At 39.3% G+C, this 20,170-nt stretch overlaps 1 protein-coding gene across 2 annotated transcripts in view; it reads right to left on the bottom strand.

Annotated features, from left to right (window-relative positions):
• Positions 1-20,170, bottom strand: part of ek1 (eph-like kinase 1) — a 71,365-nt gene that overhangs the window by 34,565 nt on the left and 16,630 nt on the right. For both annotated transcript variants that reach the window (XM_062986000.1, XM_062985999.1), the window contains exons 3-6: positions 10,828-10,983; positions 9,236-9,583; positions 7,042-7,154; positions 3,336-3,498 (exon numbers count right to left, since the gene is read on the bottom strand). In XM_062986000.1, coding sequence (XP_062842070.1) covers positions 3,336-3,498; positions 7,042-7,154; positions 9,236-9,583; positions 10,828-10,983 — 780 coding nt within the window. The remainder of the gene's footprint in view (positions 1-3,335; positions 3,499-7,041; positions 7,155-9,235; positions 9,584-10,827; positions 10,984-20,170) is intronic.

Genomic DNA, 20,170 nt, shown 5'->3' with positions numbered 1-20,170 from the left:
GTCGATCATAAGCCGATCTTTTGTTTTATGTTTTATGAGCGTTTCACGAGGCGGTAGTAGCAGAGCTGTGTTCATTACTGTAGAATTTTACTGTTTATATGGTGTGTGAGTCAAGGATCACTCCGGTTTACAAAACAATAACTTTTAATCCGAGTATGAAAACTTCAGGGACCATAACATACAGCTTTTACGAGTTTACGTGTTACAAGACTGAACGACATCTCAGTATCAAGCACTCTGATTGGCTTGGTTATGTAACCGAGCGTCGTAGTGATGCACTCGCTTAATAAAGAAATAAATACACGGTATATTCACAAATTGTCGGGAGCATAAAACTTTATTAACTTCTTCTGTTACGGTACCGAATAGCGGACAGCTAGAGTCGTCGCGTTAGCCAAGCACGCTATTCCATGCACTATGGAAGCCCCAAAGGGTCAAAACACACTCACTTCGCGTAGAAACGTCCATCAAACCAGTGTCACATTACAAGCACTTTAAGAACTGGCTTTCCTTCATAACATGCTTTCCATTTTATTTTGGTATTCAGGTTTTACTGTAATGCTGTTAAGTAACTTATTAGTTTTTTTATATTCAAGTTAAGCTGCTACACCACTGTTCATTTTAGTGTATCACTGCATTAAACAGAATTATGTTCTTTGAATGTAAAGTTCAAAGTGAGTAATTATCTCACTAATTTTTAGTGTTCTAGTTTTACTACTACAATGCTGCACTAAGTTAGATTAGTTTTATTTTGTAAAAATAAAAGAACATTAAGCAATATCTTGGATGCAGGCAATTTTTTTCCTACAGCACTGCAGAGCTATTCAGTTGTTAAACATACATTGGATTAATTTGAATAACTGTAATGTACTTGAGGTGTGCACTGTGTAAACAGTATTATCTAGTTCTTATCTAGACAATATCTAGAAAATACAAGTATCGGTTTGAGACTCGGTATCGGATCGGGATCAAAATTAATGATCGGGATCGGGATCGGGAACAAAAAAACGTGATCGGGACATCCCTAGTTCTATTTAATAATGTTTAGATTTAACACATCTGGCAACAATCATGCTTTTGTGTGGCTAGTAAAATTGAACCAAATTGTAAAAAGAATTTGGTTAAATGTTCAATTTAGAAGCTAATGGGATCATTACTTTCTCACATAAGGCAAGGCAGCATCATCATTTTAAAAATAGTTTCTCTTTACCTGGGTTATCTCTGTCTAACATTGAAAATAGTTTCTGTTTACCTGGGTTATCTCTGTCTAACATTGAAAATAGTTTCTGTTTACCTGGGTTATCTCTGTTTAATATTAAAAATAATTTGACTATCTGAAACATATACAGTAAGTGTGAAAATATGTGAAAGGAATGGGGAAGGGGCCATTTTTATGACATCACTGTTACTGTAGGGTTAAAAAGCATCTATTGTTTTTACTGATTCAGCAGAAGGTCTGCCAACTTAAAATCTCATCACATGTCAACACAGTTATTCTTCAAACTCAGTAAAAACAGAACACACCGTTGTGTTGGGTGACAGTGTGCAAGCCTTCAGGGACTAATTGAGTTCACTAATAAGATATGGCTTTTCTTCATACATTTTTCACAAACTGCCTGACACTGAACTGTCTCGAGCATTGAGTCATTTTCATTGAAATAAACATGCAAACATTGAACTATTGCAGGCCTCGGTGCTCACTGGTGATATGCAGATTAACCCCCCCTCCACCCCCATGTTGTGCGTAAGACAGAAATGAGCTCTGGGGGTGGAAATTCTTTGAAAATGATGTGAAAAGCTGTAGTCAGTCAGTCTTTGCTAGTCCTCTCGGGGTTTTTTTTAATGATGTCTCTGCCCCAGCTTTTAGTTGTATCTATGCTGTGAGACATGATGGAACACAGAGACTTGGAAAAACAAGAGCACCAGGGAGTTTACGGGATAAGATTGATTGAGTGAAGACAAACAACAAAGAGGAGACGAACAACAAAGATCTGCTTAAAGAAGCAGTCAAACGGAAGGACGATAAAATTTGCCTGACAGTAAGGCCAGTTCACTTAAACTGGGAAGATGTTCCTTTATCATCCAGTATTTAAAACTGGTACCGATATCTTCAGACTGTTGCTGCAGTGATGACATAAGCGCTTGTTAGAAACAAGTACAGTGGTACCTTGTAACTCAACGTCCCCTAAATGTGAAATCTTTGAAACTTGTGGCCCTTCTTGATGATCGACTTTTAACTTAAACTATATGTGTGTGCGAACGCCACTTTGTCCAGTGTTTGGCTCAAGCTGTGTGGTAAAACGTCATCAAAGTACGGCTATGAGACGAATCTGCATTTGTATGAAAACCGTCAAAATCACTCTGAAAGCTCCACGTGTATCTGTGTTTAGCTGGATTTTCTCCTGTTTCACTTTTAAACTTTTGTTTAGCTCGGGGTGCTGAGAAATTGTAAGAATCAGCTTTTCCAAGAGTCTAAAACGCTTATTGTTAAAAAAAAAAAAAACGTAACAAGACCTAACGTGAAACACTAAACCTCTGCTCATAAGTTTTCTCCACTAATGAACTTCCTTGCTCATTTTAGTACAATAAGTCACGTTAAACCTTGTGCACAGCCACACTCCACAGGAAATAACAGCACAGCCGGCTCACATGAATGCACCCTTACTGAACTCGCTAAGGAATACAGTATTCCAAGGTCAAGCATCTCCACGATTAAGAAGCATAAAGAAGTAAAGGTAAAGTGCAGGTTTTATTGTAATTTTTATAGATTTTTTAGATTATATTTGTGTTAGTTTCAATGTTCAAGTGTCTAAAACCCCAATTATTTAACATTAGCCTAAAATATATACAGTTCCACAGGACCATGGAACACATTAACATGTTTCCCGTACATCCTTATGGGGAAAAATACCTTGAAACTCAACACCTTTTGAACTTAATGCCACTCCCAGAACCAATTGACGTTGAGTTTCAAGGTACCACTGTATGTTTCAAGACTGCCGTACTGAGCAACACTGAGCATCCAATTATACTCCCTGCAGCTTGATCATGATTTTGAATCAAGAAAGCAAGAGAAAAAAATATATTACTTAAAAAAATGCTTATTATTGAATTAGGGAGATTAAGTGTTGTAACATTTCCACACATAAGCCATAATAAGCCATATACACAAAAAATAATACAGGCCTGTTTGCTTGTATGTGCACTGAGTTACTTTATGCTGGGGTGTAACTGCTGATGAAAAAGTGATTGTAAGAACTGACTGGAAAGGATTATTAACATTGCTGTAAAACATAAAGACACTAAATGGAACTGGAATCAGATTTTACACCTACCTTCATGGCTCGTCTCCAGCTCGATCTCGCCACCATAATTGCCGTAGCTGCCGTCAGTACGGGCTCGAATTCTAAACACATAAACTGTGCCGGGCTTCAGCCCCTCCACTGTCATGATGTTGGATTTGGTTTTCAGCACTGTGTAGTTTTGGTCCCGTTGATTCTATGGGAAAATAATGATTTTATGTTGATTATTTATCTTATATAAAATGTTGTCACAACACAGTCCTTCCAGAACATGCAGAGCTGTTGTACTTGCTTATGTTCCTGTTATGTAGATGTTTAAACTATTTAATCAGAGATATTCACCGATCAGCCATAACATTAAAACCACCTCCTTGTTTCTAGTCCATTTAATCAGCTCCACTTACCATATAAAAGCACTTTGTAGTTCTACAATTACTGACTGTAGTCCATCTGTTTCTCTACATACATTTTTATCCGGTATCACCCTGTTCTTCAATGGTCAGGACCCCTATAGGACCACCACAGAGCAGGTATTATTTAGGTGGTGGGTCATTCTCAGCACTGCAGTGACAATGTCATGGTGGTGGTGTGTTAGTGTGTGTTGTGCTGGTAAGAGTGGATCAGACACAGCATCGCTGCTAGAGTTTTTAGATACCGTGTCCACTCACTGTCCACTCTATTAGACACTCCTACCTAGTTGGTCCACTAGCTGCTGTTTGAGTTGGTCATCTTCTAGACCTTCACCAGGAACCAAGACGCTGCCCATGGGGCGCTGTTGGCTGGATGTTTTTGGTTGGTGGATTATTCTCAGTCCAGCAGTGACAGTGAGGTGTTTAAAAACTCCATCAGCGCTGCTGTGTCTAATCCACTCATATCAGCACAACACACACTAACACACCACCACCATGTCAGTGTCACTGCAATGCTGAGAATGACCCACCACCTAAATAATACCTGCTCTGTGGTGGTCCTGTGGGGGTCCTGACCATTAAAGAACAGGGTGAAAGAGAGCTAACAAAGCATGCAGAGAAATTACAGTCAGTAATTGTCACTACAAAGTGCTTCTATATGGTAAGTGGAGCTGATAAAATGGACACTGAGTGTAGAAACAAGGAGGCGGTTTTAATGTTATGGCTGATCAGTGTATATGGGTGTAATATATCAACGATACCGTTTACGTTGCTAACAAAGCTTTTCTTTGCGCTGATGCAGAAGAAAAATGCAAATGTGCTGCATTTCAAGTTACTCACAGCATAGCAAGTAGTGCTCACTGAAACAAAGAGTAGACAGCGCTGATCTAAAGAAGACATCCACACAGCTGCTTAATGATCCTGTTATCTTGTCCTAAAGAAAACTAACCACTGCCAATGTCTGCATTAATATTCAAAAGCTGATTTATTGATCTTTCTTCATTAGCTTTACCCAGAGTTATGGGGCATCTTATTCAGGCAGGAATTTGTCAGTTCGAAGCCACCACACCCAAACAGTGAAAAATGGACGACTTGGCTAACACTTAGACCCAGCCAGAGTGGGCCGAATGCCCAAGATCAAACAGAGCAGCAGCTGCCAAGCCTGCCCATCTGTGATCTTCATCTCAAAGCCATATAGCCTATAATCACCTGCATAAATCATGATAATCATCCCACTTCTCTCTGGAACCTCCTGCAGGAGAGGCTCTCAGAGCCCTAAACCACCTGTGCAGATCTTGTTGGTTTAAACTCCTGATGGAATGGAGCATGTGCAGGAAATAAGTAATGCATAAAATATAAGTGTTATTAGAAAAAATTTATAGTTAGTGTACTACATTAAAAGCTGGCTGCCATCCGGCAGGCAAGGGTTTAACCCCTACAGCACTAAAGCCAAGATTGTACAGGATGTAAAAAGGGTATTACCTTACAACAGTAAATTTGTAAAATTAGTGTTTTCCACTATTATTAAACAATAAATGTATCTGTTATGGTATTTTGTGAAAGGACCAACACAGTGTAAGTGTGTAAATTCAATAGAATCAATAAGCAGTTAGTTAGTAGTGAAAATTTCAGGCTGTTGTGTATAAATGAACAACACTGTAGGAAAGTTGTTACCTTCGTTGCTAAGTTCATTTGGACCTCAAGTTTGGTGTGCTAGTCATTTGGTAAAATGTAAATGTAATTGGTCAAACGTTATGCTACTTTTTTAGGTTAAAATTTTACACTGACGGGGTACAGGACACTAAGCTCAGCAGACAAAACATTTATTTTATTTATTACTGGGGCCCATGGCGGGTGGGGGCATATAAGATACAGCATATAAAATTTTAAATATATATGAAATATATGTGAAATATATATGAAATTTGTTGAGGGGGCCCCAAATGTATTTTTTTTTTGCACTGGGGCCCATGAGCTCCTAGTTACGCCACTGATTTGCCATCATCTTGGTTAGGGTCGCAGTGGGTCTGGCTTCCTCAGAAATGCATAGCTGTGCCTCAGCCATCAGCCAACCCCACCATAGCCGATCATGTCTTTATAAACACTTGCGACTGGCTGATAGCACTGCTGGGGATTCAAATCCTGGTTCCCAGTGGTAGTGGGCTAGTGTGATTTACTGCTGCATTACCCAAGCACCAGACAAGACATAAGAGACTTAATACAATTTAGATAGGCAGTTAGGTAGGCAGACTGATAAAACAGTCTTATCTGACTAAACTGCACAAGACTAAACAAAATTACTAAAGTGAATTACTCAAAACAGAATCTCACTAAAATCACAGAAACTGGGTTAAATGACTTAAACCCAAATTAAATTATCTACCGAACTGAATTTAACAACCCTAAGCTAAACTGAACTGAATAGCTGTAAATTAAATTACACTAAGTTAAACAATATTGAAAAGAAAGACTCTAAATCGCCTTAAACTAAACTTCAAATCCAAATCTAATAACGCTGGACAAACTAACGCTGATTTAAAAGACACGGCACTGATGGCTAAATTAAAAAGCACTGAAATGAATACCATGTCCTGGAAATATTGAATTAAATGAAAAAGAGAATCTGTAAAAACATAGAATTATATTATCAAAAAGAAAAAGAAAATCAGAAGTAAAAAATTAAATTGATTAACAAATAATATTTAATGAATGAGTTGTTACAAATGCAATTATTTTAATTTATTCTTAATTTAATAACACTGAACTGACTTAAATTGACTAAATTTGAATGAAATGACATGTAATTAAGTTTTAATTATTTTAATTAAATAAACATTTAATTAAAAAAAAATAAGAAAACACGACATTATAACAATAACCTGATTCTGATATTCATCTAAGATAGTTTAATAAACATTAATTAAATTGACTCCAAATAGAATAAGTGTTGTTTAGTTCTCAGACATTTTTGGATAAAATGCAGTTTAACCAGGTTAGTTTGAGGTAAAGTGCTGACCACTAAAATTTCTACAGGTAACCCAATTTTTGTTCACATTTGCAAATCAGCAGGGCTGCAGTGACACCAAATGTGTGAGAAAATTTACCGTTGATCAGCCAGCATGTATTTAGCATCCAAAACTGCTAATTGGAAATAGAGAGAAGGACGGCGTATCTGTGTACTGTCAAGCCAGTGGCTCCCCAGGGTGCAATAAAGAGCTATGGCTCAGCAGTGGCCATATGCCCGATCAGACCAGACACACAGGGCCAGAAAGATCAGCATGAAGATTTAGGCAGTTTGCCCGATTTGGAGCAAGACCAGAGTGACTAACCTTTTCATAATAGGTCACTTCGTACTCCAACACGGCACCGTCGGACGGCTCCGGACCCTGCCAGGCCAGTGTGATGCTGTCTCTGCTCCTCCTCTCCTTAACTATCACGCTCACTGAGACGAAAAAAGAGAAGGAAATTAATGATGAGAGGGTGGCGACAGAAGATGAATTGAGATTGATCTCCATCATAAGGAACAGAATTAATTGTGGTTCTAATTAAAGCATGAAGGACTGTGGAGGGGGGAGGAAAGGATGGAGGGAGGTATTGCAGGTGATAAATTATGCATTGTGTAGTAAGTAATGGTGCAGGGACCTCAAAGCTCTGAACAGCACAGGGTACAACAGAGCATTTGAACGCCCCTTAGGATGTTGCTGCCCTGTCTAAAAACCAATATAGATAAACAAAACAAATGGTGGTGGAAAGAGAGGAAATACTGAATACAGAAGAAACATGGAGCAAAAAGAAAGAAAGAAAAAGAGAACGGGCAAATAAAAATTAACTAATGATTAAGAGGAAATAACAGTGGTGTTAAATGAAGTGCTAATAAATTTGTCGGGGTGTGTGGGCTGGTAGAAACATTGTCTGGAATTAGGCCCAGACATTAAGTGATAAATGGATTAGAAACAAAGAGAGGGAGGCGGACAAAAAAGTAGAAAGTTAAAGTTATATATAATTAAAATAAAATGGAAAAAATATTTTTAAAAGCTGGAAGGATGAATGGAGACTAAAAAGAACATTGAGAAGTAAAAAAAAAATGAAAATAAAAGAATTTAAAACATTTTTAATGTGTTTTTACACTGAAATTTGCCCACCCCAATATCAATGTAACCAACCGAACCATAGTCCCTGCCCAAATGCCCTAAATATGCATGTATAATGTCTTATACAGCACAGATTATAGATCATTTAGTGTCAAAGATTGACATGCTGAAGCTGCTTATACTTTACTGATGGCTAAATGGTTTATAACACTTCTAAAACTGAGCTACATACAGAACCACGTAAGTGACTTAGGTACATTAAAGCTACAGCATACCACCATTGTTTAAACACAATGCCTGTAGAAATGTAAGTACTCCAGTAATGATTTAATCTGTTTGGTACTTGAGCTAACACACTCCATAAATAAAATACTAGTCAAGTACTAAGCTGGACATGTGTTTTCCTGTTGAAGACGATGAGTAGTACGATCTCGGAAATCAAAACCCCAAACTTAATCATCTTAACTTTTTACATATATGGAATACGGGTCTTTCGATTGTGTCCTTGTTAAAATGACATACAGTGAAAACAAACCCACGCTACACTGCTCAGTGTATACACACACTACTTTAGAAAGTGTCCTGTAAATATTTTAAGGGTGCACAAAAGAGCCTGTGCGATTAGAACATCAGCTGCCCGGCATCGCTTATTCCTCCCTGCATCCCACTGCCTCATCCCCATGGTAACGCCATTGTCGGCTCTTATTAGCGTAAGAGGTTGTTGATTTGAGTGTCCTGGTCGGGTACGCTCTCAGAGCCCTCATCACAGCTCCTACTTTTCAGTTCGCTCTTTCCATTTTTTCCTACATGCCCGCTCTCTCTTTCGCTCACTCTAGATCCCTCTTTCGTTCTCCGACCCACTCTGAGCTCAGGGGGCTAAATAACATATCCTAACATGCTAGTGGGTGTGAGGTCATTTGAGAGTTACGATGGCTCTATCCAGGCAAGACGATGGCTGAAGAGAACAGAAAAGAGGATTAGGCATGAAGCTTTTTTTTGATAAGTGGGGATGCAATCAGAGACTGAGGGATGAAAGAAGCTGAGTCACATTTGCTCACTACTTAAAAGCACAATACACACTGTGCTACACTCAACACACATTTATGATTGATAATATCACATTTCTGATTGATAATATCATCATGGCCAAGCTATTTTCTCTATTAATCCTCAGATCTTGTTACCTGCTTAAAAGAAAATGTTCAATTGAAGTTATTCTATATTTGTTATAAAGTGCCATGGCATTAGACATATAATCATGACTCACCTACCTATTCAGTCAAGTGTTCAGTTGGGTTAAAGGTGGCTTAAGACCACAAGTTCTAAGTTCTGAATTAAGAATTGAAATATTTTGCTCCAGTAATACACAAGTCAGTGTACAAATTCCCCCACAAGGATCAAACTGACACACACATCTGTGTATATGGCTGACCTGTCTGGCTGGTGGTGATGTTGACGTTCACTAGATGTCGAGGGCTCGGTCTGAGATCTGAAACGCCGTTCACAGCCTCGATGCTAAATGTGTAGTTGGTTCGAGGCTGCAGCTCGGTGATCTGCACTCGGGGGTGTGCCAGGCCAAACTGTCGTGGGCTGAAGTGAGCGCTGCTGCCGCAGGGCACACACCTCTCGCCCACCTCTCTCACTGTGCCCGAGCATTTCTTGCAGTGGACGCTATAGGTGACGTCCCCTCTGCCCCCGGTGTCGCGCGGTGGGCTCCACTCTAAAGTCACAGCGGTTTCATTCACTGTGGAAATGGGGTTGCCTGGTGCTGATGGAGGCCCTGATGTGAACAGTCAAGTATTAAAATTATCCTGTACAGTAACATGTCCAACAGGAAAGCATATTATTTATTCAGTTATCCACAGTAAGTGCTATATGAATGGGTTTGAGGAAACGCATTTAGACACATGGAAAACATGCCAAACTTAACACAAACAGTAACTGAAAGTAAGGAATGAACCTTATTGGAGCTACTGGAGCCACTGAGGAAGAAAACGTAAAAATAAAGTAAAATTATAAAGGGGAATAATAGGGAAATAATAATAATAAAAATTTGGTCGCTCAGGTGGCGCAGCGGTAAAAAAACACACGCTGTTCACCAGAGCTGAGATCTCGAATACATCGTATCGAATCTCGGCTCTGCCTGCCGGCTGAGGCTGAGCAGCCACATGAACAACGATTGGCCTGTTGTTCAGATAGAGGCGGGATTAAGCCGGATGGGGTCTCTCTCTCTCAGACTAGTGCAATTACGACCCCTGCTGGCTGGTTGGTGGCACCTGCACAGAGATGGGAAAGGAGTGCGGTAGAGGGTGTGGCTCTCTGTACACAGCGCTGTACTGCACTGCACTCGTCAAGTGTAGGTGATAAGATGTTGGATTGCTGTGCACTTGTAGGAGGGGGCGTGGAGCAGCCTCGTCCTCCCCAATCAGGAGCAGGGGCCAGCATTAGTGAGAGGATGATTGACGGGCAGAAATTGGATGCGCTAAAGTGGGGGAGAAAGGGGGGGGGAATAATAATAGTAATAATAATAGTTTTATAAAAAGCATATAAAGAGAAAAATAAAGAATGGAAAAAAGCAACAAAAAGTTTAACAAAATAATAAAATAATAATAATTAAAGAAGGAATGTTAAAAAGTATAATAAATAAACAAATAAATGCGTGGAAAAAGCCACAAAAAAAACAAAAAACAAAACAAAAACGAAAAAGAAAAGAAAGAAAGGAAGAAAAAAATTAGTTAAAGAAGCAATTTAAAGGGAAAAAATAAAGGAAAAAATGTTAGTAAATAACATTTAAAAGAGGGCAGAAAAAAAAGGGAGATAAAAAGTAAAAGATAAAAATTAAATACAAAAATGTCCCAGATGAATGATCTGCTAAGGTGACCCCTATGGTGTTAGAATGGGTGTTACTGTTAAAACACCAGGATTAATTAGGAGAGCTGTTCATAAACTTTTGGGCTCAATTATTTACCTAAACAGACAATGACAAAATTGAAAATGCCAGGACTGTCCAAAAAATTAGCTTACTTGTGCATGCCATGGAGCGAGGGTCCGTCTCTGCTCTGTAGAAGCCTGTTTCACATATACACTCAGAGGCCTTGTCCTGGTGAGAGTAGCTATGTGGGGGGCATTTCACACAGTAGGCATCCATGGATGAGGACTTGTAAAATCCGGGCCGACAGGCTGCAAAACAGAAGATACATACATGAGACAAGGATAGAACATACACAATCCAGGCTGCAGTGCTTCAGGCTGACGCACAGTACAAAAAGCTATCCCGGCTCAAACAGACTTCAGATTTATTGTGCTCTTCCATCTCTTTTTCAGCACTGAGTCGTACTTAACATTCGACAAGTGCTGAATGATTTTTGGGTTAAGGTCGTCTTCACTGAACTCCGGTTCTTCCCTTATGTGTGCCAGAGTGTGTGGTAGGACTGTGTGTGTCTGTGTGTGTGCATTAGAGCGCGCCAGACTCTTATATTGCCACTACACTAAAAGCAAACCCTTTATTTTTTGCAAACACGTCTCAAACATGTCACTTCTCATCAGGCACAGCACGATGCCTCCGCTAGAGTTTACACACAGAGTGGAAATGGGGCACTAGCACTCGGGTCACGTTGGCTCCGCTCCACATCGGTTACGTTTTACTGTTTAACAACGTAGCATAAATCCAGCCAGGAGTCGGAATCAACTTGACGGCACTTAATAATAAATCTGCAACAATTGTGGTCAAGAATTTACAGTTATAATATCATGGAAATAAGAGATGGTTTTAGTAGTAGAGACCGGAGTACTGATTAATAAATTTAATAAATATATTAATAAAATAAATCAAGACAACAGTCAAACTCATCTACCTTTGATCACTGTTTGATGTAGCTGTTTTGCTAGCATAGTTGAGTTGCGAACACATTAATACAGTAAAATGTTAACCACTTTTGTTCAAAACATGCAAGCAGTTTCTTTATATCTAAACTGGTCTTTTTCCATGTTTTATTGATTATGCCCATATTATACACAGTCGAGTCACATTATTATGACCACTTTCTACTTTCAACAGCGGCAGCACATAGCTTATGAAGGAAGTCTTGTTTCGTGAGCTGGCTTGGTTGGTATGGCTGCACATATATTGCTGCAATTGTCTTCCTTGGGACGGACGGAATCTTCCAGCAAGATAATTAAGCAATAGAACACGAGAGGGAGTGCGTTATCGCGAATAATATCACGACCTCAAGTGTTCTATTGCTTTTATACAACAGTTTTTACAAAATAAAGAAAGAAAATAAATCAAAGAAGCCCTGAATTTCATATTAAATATGCTTTAATATTGACAATACCTTCCGCCAAAAAGTAGTTCCACAACGAATATAAAGTTTAACACTACAAAGCAGACATCCCAAGTTGCAAAAACTCATTTCACGGAGGTAAGAACAACAAGAAGAAAAAGGCAAGAACCTCCGAAGGGAAAAAATAAATAAAAAACCTCTCGCATGCACCAAAGGATGGGTGATAACAGAACTTTTAGGAGCTGCTAACTGGGCTATTAAACGAACTGTTTGCGTTACAAACACATTTATGTTCCCTACATAGTGCACTAGATTGTATATCAGATAACGGATTTAATACGCGATCGGGAAAAAAGTCTGTGTCGCCTGCGTGCGCGTTTGTGTGCGCGTTTGTGTGCATGAAGCTTGTCGTTACTGGCAACGCGTCAGTGGAGTAATACAGTTGTGGTTAGAACGCTTCTCAACCAATCAGATTGTAAGGTCGGAACTAACTGTTGTATAATGCGAAATGTCACACGCCTAGAAATGTCTGACATTGGTTGGAAGAGCATGACCAAGACTTCCAAGTACTACCCTGGCCCCCTAATTCCCCAGACTTGAACTCAATTGAGCATCTGTGGGACCACCTTGATCATCGTGTTCGCTCTATGGATCCTTCCCCATGCACCCTCTGCAGTCAGCATGGCTCCACATACCTGAGACAACCTACCAGGACCTTATTGAGTCACTCCCAACCCATCTAGCTGTTACTCTGGATATCAGCTGGTGGTCATAATAATGTGACTCGAATATGTAGATCTGTAGCCTCAAAATGAACTCACTTCTTAATCATTAATTAGTGTAGGATGTATGCTAATTACATGAACATCGTAGTAGATGTTATTCCTGTTAACTGCCTGTTTCAACTGGAAATATGACTTTAGGGGGAATCCTACTTGGCTGACTGCCAGGTAAAACTGCATGATTAAAAGGGGCTGAGCTATAAATTAGAGAAGAATCTGTATTTCTGAATGGTTCTACTGTCGGGTTTTTATATACTGTGCAGTGGCTGACAGGGATGTAACGATGCACCACAAGACAATTGATTCACATGTGTAACGATTCAAATCGGTTTACATGTATAATGAATCCATATTCACTTTAAACAGCAGAGGACACTGGTGCTATTCACCTTGCCTGGTTGACGTCACTACAGGGTTGCCAGGTTCGGAATTTTCCAGCCAACTTTATTTTTGTGAGGATACTTTCTTTGTTCATTTATTCATTTATTTATATAATGTGGGATTTGTTTTAAAATTTCATTTCAGTTTTTTTTACACAAAAAGGGAAATGTGCAGCATTGTTTTGCATAGTTTGTACCTACCTCAGAAATAAAGGAACATTAATTATTTAGATAAATAAAAAATAAGCACAAATACAGTATTTTATTTTTTAAAGATAAATAATAAAAAGAAACTTTGTCATAATTTGTCTTCAATTTCATTTTGATTAAAAAATCTGGAAAAAATCATATAGTGAACCCAGTATTGTGAATCGCATCGCATCATGGGTAGCGTGTATCGTTACATCCCTAGTGGCTGAATTCTTTCAACTATCAAAGTATCACAGACTATACAATCACCCACTAATACCTGGCTCAAAAGATATGCAGGCCGATTATTAGGCTGATTTGCCATTTCCAACTATTCTGTTAATATGTGTAATATTTGTTTTTATGTCTGACTGGTGGGCACGTTTTTGTTTATAAATCAGTTTATGAGAAGTTCCATGAAGAGTTCTACAAAGGTTCTGATTTATGAGCGGAATCTAAGTGTTGTTTAGTTAAATCTTATATAAATCTTATAAAGTGAAGAGGTTAATTAGTTCTGTAAAATAACTCTTCATATCTGAGGTGTGTCACAATTTTAAAATCAATTACAACGGCAAGAAAGTGTAGCGTGTATCCAGATTAACTCTCCTATGGGCGGCACAGTGGCTAAGTGGGTAGCACTGTCGCCTCACAGCAAGAATGTGGGGGCAGTGGAGTTTGCATGTTCTCCCCGTGTGCATGTGGGTTTCCTCCGAGTGCTCCGGTTTCCTCCCACAGTCCAAAGACATGCAAGTGAACTGGAGATACAAAATTGTCCATGACTGTGTTTGATATAACCTTGTGAACTGATGAATCTTGTGTAATAAGTAACTACCGTTCCTGTCATGAATGTAACCAAAGTGTAAAACATGATGTTAAAATCCTAATAAACAACAAACAAACTCTCCTATGCCTTAAATTGTTTTAAAACTAGTGCATAATTTAAATGGATAGAATCTTTGTATGTGCTTTTTGTTCTTTTGAACCAATTACTTTCACATTTTAGTTTCTTTGAACATTCCTACACACTGTGTGTTGGTCCCGAGTCAGCACTGAGCAGATTTGTGCTTACTGAAGCATAAATCCATGATATAAGAGCATAAACGCTCAATGACCTTAATAGTTTAGAGCAGAGCAGCAATATGAAGTAAAAGCTTAAGACCCTGTATGTATAAAAGTGTTAGCATTTACAAACAGGATCAGAATCGGGTTAGAATTCATGGCTTTATTAGCTAGTGGATCTGGATGTGTACCAGAAGGCCCTCGTGGTCAGAGTGTGTGGTAATGAGTGAGAAAAGTGATAGGGGTGAGGTAGGCCAGTGCTCGGGAGCTGATGTTTGTTGTGGTTTTTGCAAGGCCTCGCTTCTCCCTGCCAAAACTGACAGAAAGCTAGAAAGCTTGGTTTCTCATGGAACCGATCCAGGTTTATGCTTAAAAGCCAGCATCACCCCTGTAACGATGCCAACTCTATGTGTGCTGGTTATTCACTAACTGCGGAACAAGGTAGGAAACCGAAACAGCCATTTATAGGACAAGTTCTGGTAAAATCATTTCAGTTCTGAGCCGAGTGCAGAAGAATTCCTGTATTCATCTGTAGAGTCTCACAGGGGGGTCTGTGAAAATAGGCGGTTTCTCACAAAAGAAAGGTTGTTACAAGGCTGTTTTACATTTCTCCTCTTACAGCAAGAAGCATTTGGTCACAAAACTGAGAAAATTAACTAAAATTAAGCCGTGTCATGTATTCTCCTGGGGTGAGCAGTGGCGGCTCAGTGATGTAGGTGCTAGACTATAGTATATAAATATATATATATATATATATATATATATATATACTGTATATATATAGTATATATACAGTGTATACTCATTGTCCATTTTATCTGCTCCACTTACCATATAAAAGCACTTTGTAGTTCTACAATTACTGACTGTAGTCCATCTGTTTCTCTACATACTTTTTTAACATGCTTTCACCCTGTTCTTCAATGGTCAGGACCCCCCACAGGACCACCACAGAGCAGGTATTATTTAGGTGGTGGATCATTCTCAGCACTGCAGTGACACTGACATGGTGGTGGTGTGTTAGTGTGTGTTGTGCTGGTATGAGTGGATCAGACACAGCAGTGCTGATTGAGTTTTTCAATACCGTGTCCACTCACTGTCCACTCTATTAGACACTCCTACCTAGTTGGTCCACCTTGTAGATGTAAAGTCAGAGACGATCGCATTGCATCTATTGCTGCAGTTTGAGTTGGTCTAGGAGATGAAGGATAGACCTTATAGACCGGTAGTGGTTGCAGTGAAATGTTCTGTGTATTTTAGTCATCAAATAAATGGCTAGCAGAGAATTAAATCTAGCCCATATCATTCCCTCGTGAACAGACACAGACTCCTCACATAAAGTGCCGTGTCAAACCAACCTCTGAGCCTCAATCAAACTAATGAGACCAATAACAGAAACACATTTCAGCTATAGATGAGCAACATAATAAATATTTAAAAGCGATTCATGTCACTTTAAGGTAATCGATACATTTTACTTAGAACCTCAGAGACTGGGAAGTAACTGTGTGTCTGACTCGCAAATGCAAAGCACAAAGGAGTTTGGGAGGTAAAGAAAGAAAATGAAGAAAGAGAGCGTAATGCCTGCTCTGTTGGGATGAAAGGCTGGCGTGCTGCAGGTTTAATTCTCATGCAGGCTGCATCTTCTCGCCCATAATAAATGAAGTAGATCAATAGACATCAACCTGCCACCTTGACAGCTAGTCAGCAAAGAAGATCCTTCCATCACGAGGCTGAGAGACACACAGCCGAATAAGCTAAACCCTTATAACGCATCAGGCGGTTTGATGTGATGGGGACAAAAAACCCTCCACAAACAATTTGATGGGAGATTAAAAGGGCTTCAAGACCTCTGAGGTAATGTTCTATTATCTGCTCTTTTTTAGCAGAGAAAATAAAGAAGCATTCTCAAATGTGAAAGACCGCTTCCTCTAAAGACTAGGGATGCGAGAGTATGAGAGGCAGCGAGAAGCATCGATGCTTTTAGTGATTCACACACCTCAATTTTACATCACAGGCTAATTCAAAGTGAAGAGGAGGTGAGCGAAGGCTTAGAATGTGGGACCATAGGTCCTTAGCTTCACCAAAACATGCCACGTTCTTTGCCCAACCAGAATGTGTCACCATAGCAACATAATTTCAAAATGCACCCTCTTATAGGCATGAGTCGTGAGGCATTCTTTTTAAAAAAATCATATTAAAAGAGCACACGGTCATAAAAACAGGGAATAATCTGACAGTGTTTTGTAGTATTTAATTAAAAGGAGTAACAGAAATGAATATCTCAGTCTGATCTAGGCTGAAATGCTAGATTTTATAGAATTGCGTTTATTTACATTCACATTGTATTGTGTTTACATTTTCAGCTTTTAGAAGACGCTTTTGTCCGAAGTGACTTACAGTACTGTGACAGTATACTGTGTAAGCAATTAGGGGTTAAGTAGTGGGGCTTGGACCAGCAACCTTTTGATTACTAGTTCAGGACCTTAATCACTAGGCTACAACTGCGATGTTAAACACATAATTCATGTGAACGGCAGCTATCACTTGTTTGTACTATTGTTTTGCACTTCTTGTTCTAGTAATCATCCTGGCTACTATAAGAATGACTGTATTGTGTTAATAAAGAAACAAAGCTTGTATTACACATGACAAAAGAATAAACCATTATAACAATAATAATTTCAATTAGCAAACACATATTGCATATTTAGTCGCTCCTAAGATATGAAATATTAAAACACTCTACCATTAGACTGGTGGAGAAATAGCTGAATATTGCTTGCAGTCAAAACACGTCTAGGGTTGGCAGATACCAGAACACTGTCTGTGTAAATAAATAGTGGCAGCTATGCAGGGTGGTAAAAGAAAAATAATGTTCTGTGGTTGGTTTTGATAGTATAGGCTGGGAAACTTAAGGCCATTTCGAATGGCACAGAATACAAAAACAAAGTTTGAAGAATTGTGTGCTTTTAACTTTGTCACGGTGTAGAAAAGGTTCCTTCATGTTTTAGCATGACAGTGTTCTCAGCTTCATTAAGAAATGGACTACAAGCAAAATATTGCTTAATATCATGGCCTGACCACAGAACAAGCTTTATGAAATATGCCCAGACTTAAAAATCCGCCAGAAATCATACCCAGAAAAACGTAACGTAAAGATCAAGGTATCTACTCTAGATGTTGCATTGGACACACCAGACTTACACATTCCTACTTGATAAAGGGGGAGGATGCCCTGCAATGCGAATCCTGCCAATTACCCATCACGATTAAACACATACTAATAGAGTGCCCTAAATACCAAAGGGAATAACAGAAATTCTCAATAGCTGGAACAATGAAAGACATTTTTAACCTTGGAAAAGCAGAAAAACTTTTGAACTGTATTTCATTCACTAAATTAGGAATTCACATATAATATCAGAGACTACCTAACAGATATAAAGGCACCCACATAAACCTTTCCTGCCGTGAATTTAACTCACAAGAGTGAACACGGGGTAGATAGATAGATAGATAGATAGATAGATAGATAGATAGATAGATAGATAGATAGATAGATAGATAGATAGATAGATAGATAGATAGATAGATAGATAGATAGATAGATAGATAGATAGATAGGATAGTCATTGCCTGACCAGATTATGCTCTTGTAGCTAAACCGAGGTAGATATCTACAGTTATGTTCCAAAATCTAATGAACCAAATAAAAGTGGAGGCTGGTATAGCAGCAAATGAGAACCAGCTCCATATTATTATTCATGCTTTAGAATGGAATGATTGTGTGTAGGGTTTGGAGATGTAGTGTGTATTTCAATACCATGAAAATTTGGACCATGGATTGATATTAGTATAACATAATTATCAATAAGGTAATACAATAATATCTCACACACCGACTGGTAATCATGTTACACATAATGTATTCTGCTTGTCTATGTGAATGAAATTGGCAATATCTCAAGCTCTCATAACCCTCAAGGTATTAGTCGATGGAAGGATGAAAAGCGTAATCAACGTCTGGCTTCCCCCAGGACTTGATTTTTTTTGCAGTGGTGAAGAACACAGCATGAATAAAGTAGCAAGCTTGTTGCATTTGTCATGACTTCCATCTGAAATCTATACAAGTCCTGTTCCGCACAGGTCTAGTTCCCAATTCCAAAGCATCATAAAGATGAATTCAGGTATTTTCCACATGTGGATGTGATTTCCCGTGTTAACTGATGTGTAAGCAATGACCTGGTGACCTCTCTGCTTTTCAAAAGTAGAGTAACACATTAGCAAAACTCAATCGTCACCTTCAAGGTATTCTGGTAATCGTAGCTCGGCATTGATTTGGCATACACTCACAAAGAGAGGTTTTAGCCATTTTCTCTAGCCATTAGGAACCAAGACATCGATTTTAGGGATGGAAATAAACATTTTACACAGGCAGGCCAGTGAGGGAACAGTGTGGCAGGACTGTTCTTCTGGGAACTGAGTACTACTGGAAGGGCATTTACAACACATACAGACTATAAATGGATTTTAGCTCATCACCCATGCCTTCTTCACAAAAAGGTCTTTATATCTATGATCTGCTCTCTACACCTAATCATTTCAAGGGCAAGTTATCCTACCAGTTAATCACAGAAGCAATTTGTAAGGACAACACATTTTTTGAACCATCTAAACCCTGTGAAATCCCTCCCATTCTCCTGAGGTTATGGAAACATCATTCTCTGCAGTGTGGGTCTACACACGAATGGAAACACACACAGCAGTTTGTCCAATTACACGAGCTGCAGCAGGAGAACTGCGGTGCTGGAAGGTTCAGACTTCTACTCTAGGTGGGATTTGTGTGCTGAGCCTCAATCTGCTCTGCAGCTCCCTGGAGTGCTCTTTCCTTCCAAAGGCCATTTCCCCCTCGCCATCCATCATACCCTGGGTGACAGTGCCAATCTTGGAGCTTTCCTCCACGAAACAAAATGTTCACCCGAAGACGTGCTAAAGGAGACAGCTCGGTTGTTACTCTTGAAGGAAAGCGTCCAGTACTGATTGTTTTTTTCACACTCTGTACAGGTTTTCAATTATAAAACCTGAAACTGTATCTGGGTCCTTGTGTGTATTTGCAGTGACCACAGAAATGTTTAATAACCTACATCAGACACTGTTTCCTGCACAAGGTCATTCATTCATTCATCGTTTTACCACCGCTTTATCCTATTCAGGGCCATGGTGAGTCTGATTTGCTAGGCGAAAGGAAAGAAACAGTGGACAGGTCACCAGTCCATCACATACACACACACTTAGGGCAATTTCAGCAGCTGTAACGGACTACATGCATTTGGATAGAGGGAGGAAACCCACACACAGGGAGAACATGCAAACTCCACACAGAAAGGACCCAGAGACAGTGCTACCCAATGAGCCACCACAAACAATTCCAAGTATTTTGAGGTCCTCATATCGGTAGTATCTCTAATATATAGTCTAATGTGTGACAATACTAGATTTACACCCCCCACACATACACAGCATCAACAAAGGCATAATTTCACCCCCATGTGGGAGAAAGCCCACATGGACACAGAGAGAACATGCAAACTCCACACAGAAAGGACCCAGAGACAGTGCTACCCAATGAGCCACCACAAGCAATTCTAAGAAATGTGTAAAAACTGTAGTG

The sequence above is a fragment of the Trichomycterus rosablanca genome, chromosome 23, assembly GCF_030014385.1.
Source record: "Trichomycterus rosablanca isolate fTriRos1 chromosome 23, fTriRos1.hap1, whole genome shotgun sequence".
NCBI classification, from domain to species: Eukaryota; Metazoa; Chordata; class Actinopteri; order Siluriformes; family Trichomycteridae; genus Trichomycterus; species Trichomycterus rosablanca.
The sequence above is the reverse complement of the archived record's forward strand: the minus strand, read 5'-3'. Positions and strand labels throughout refer to the sequence as shown.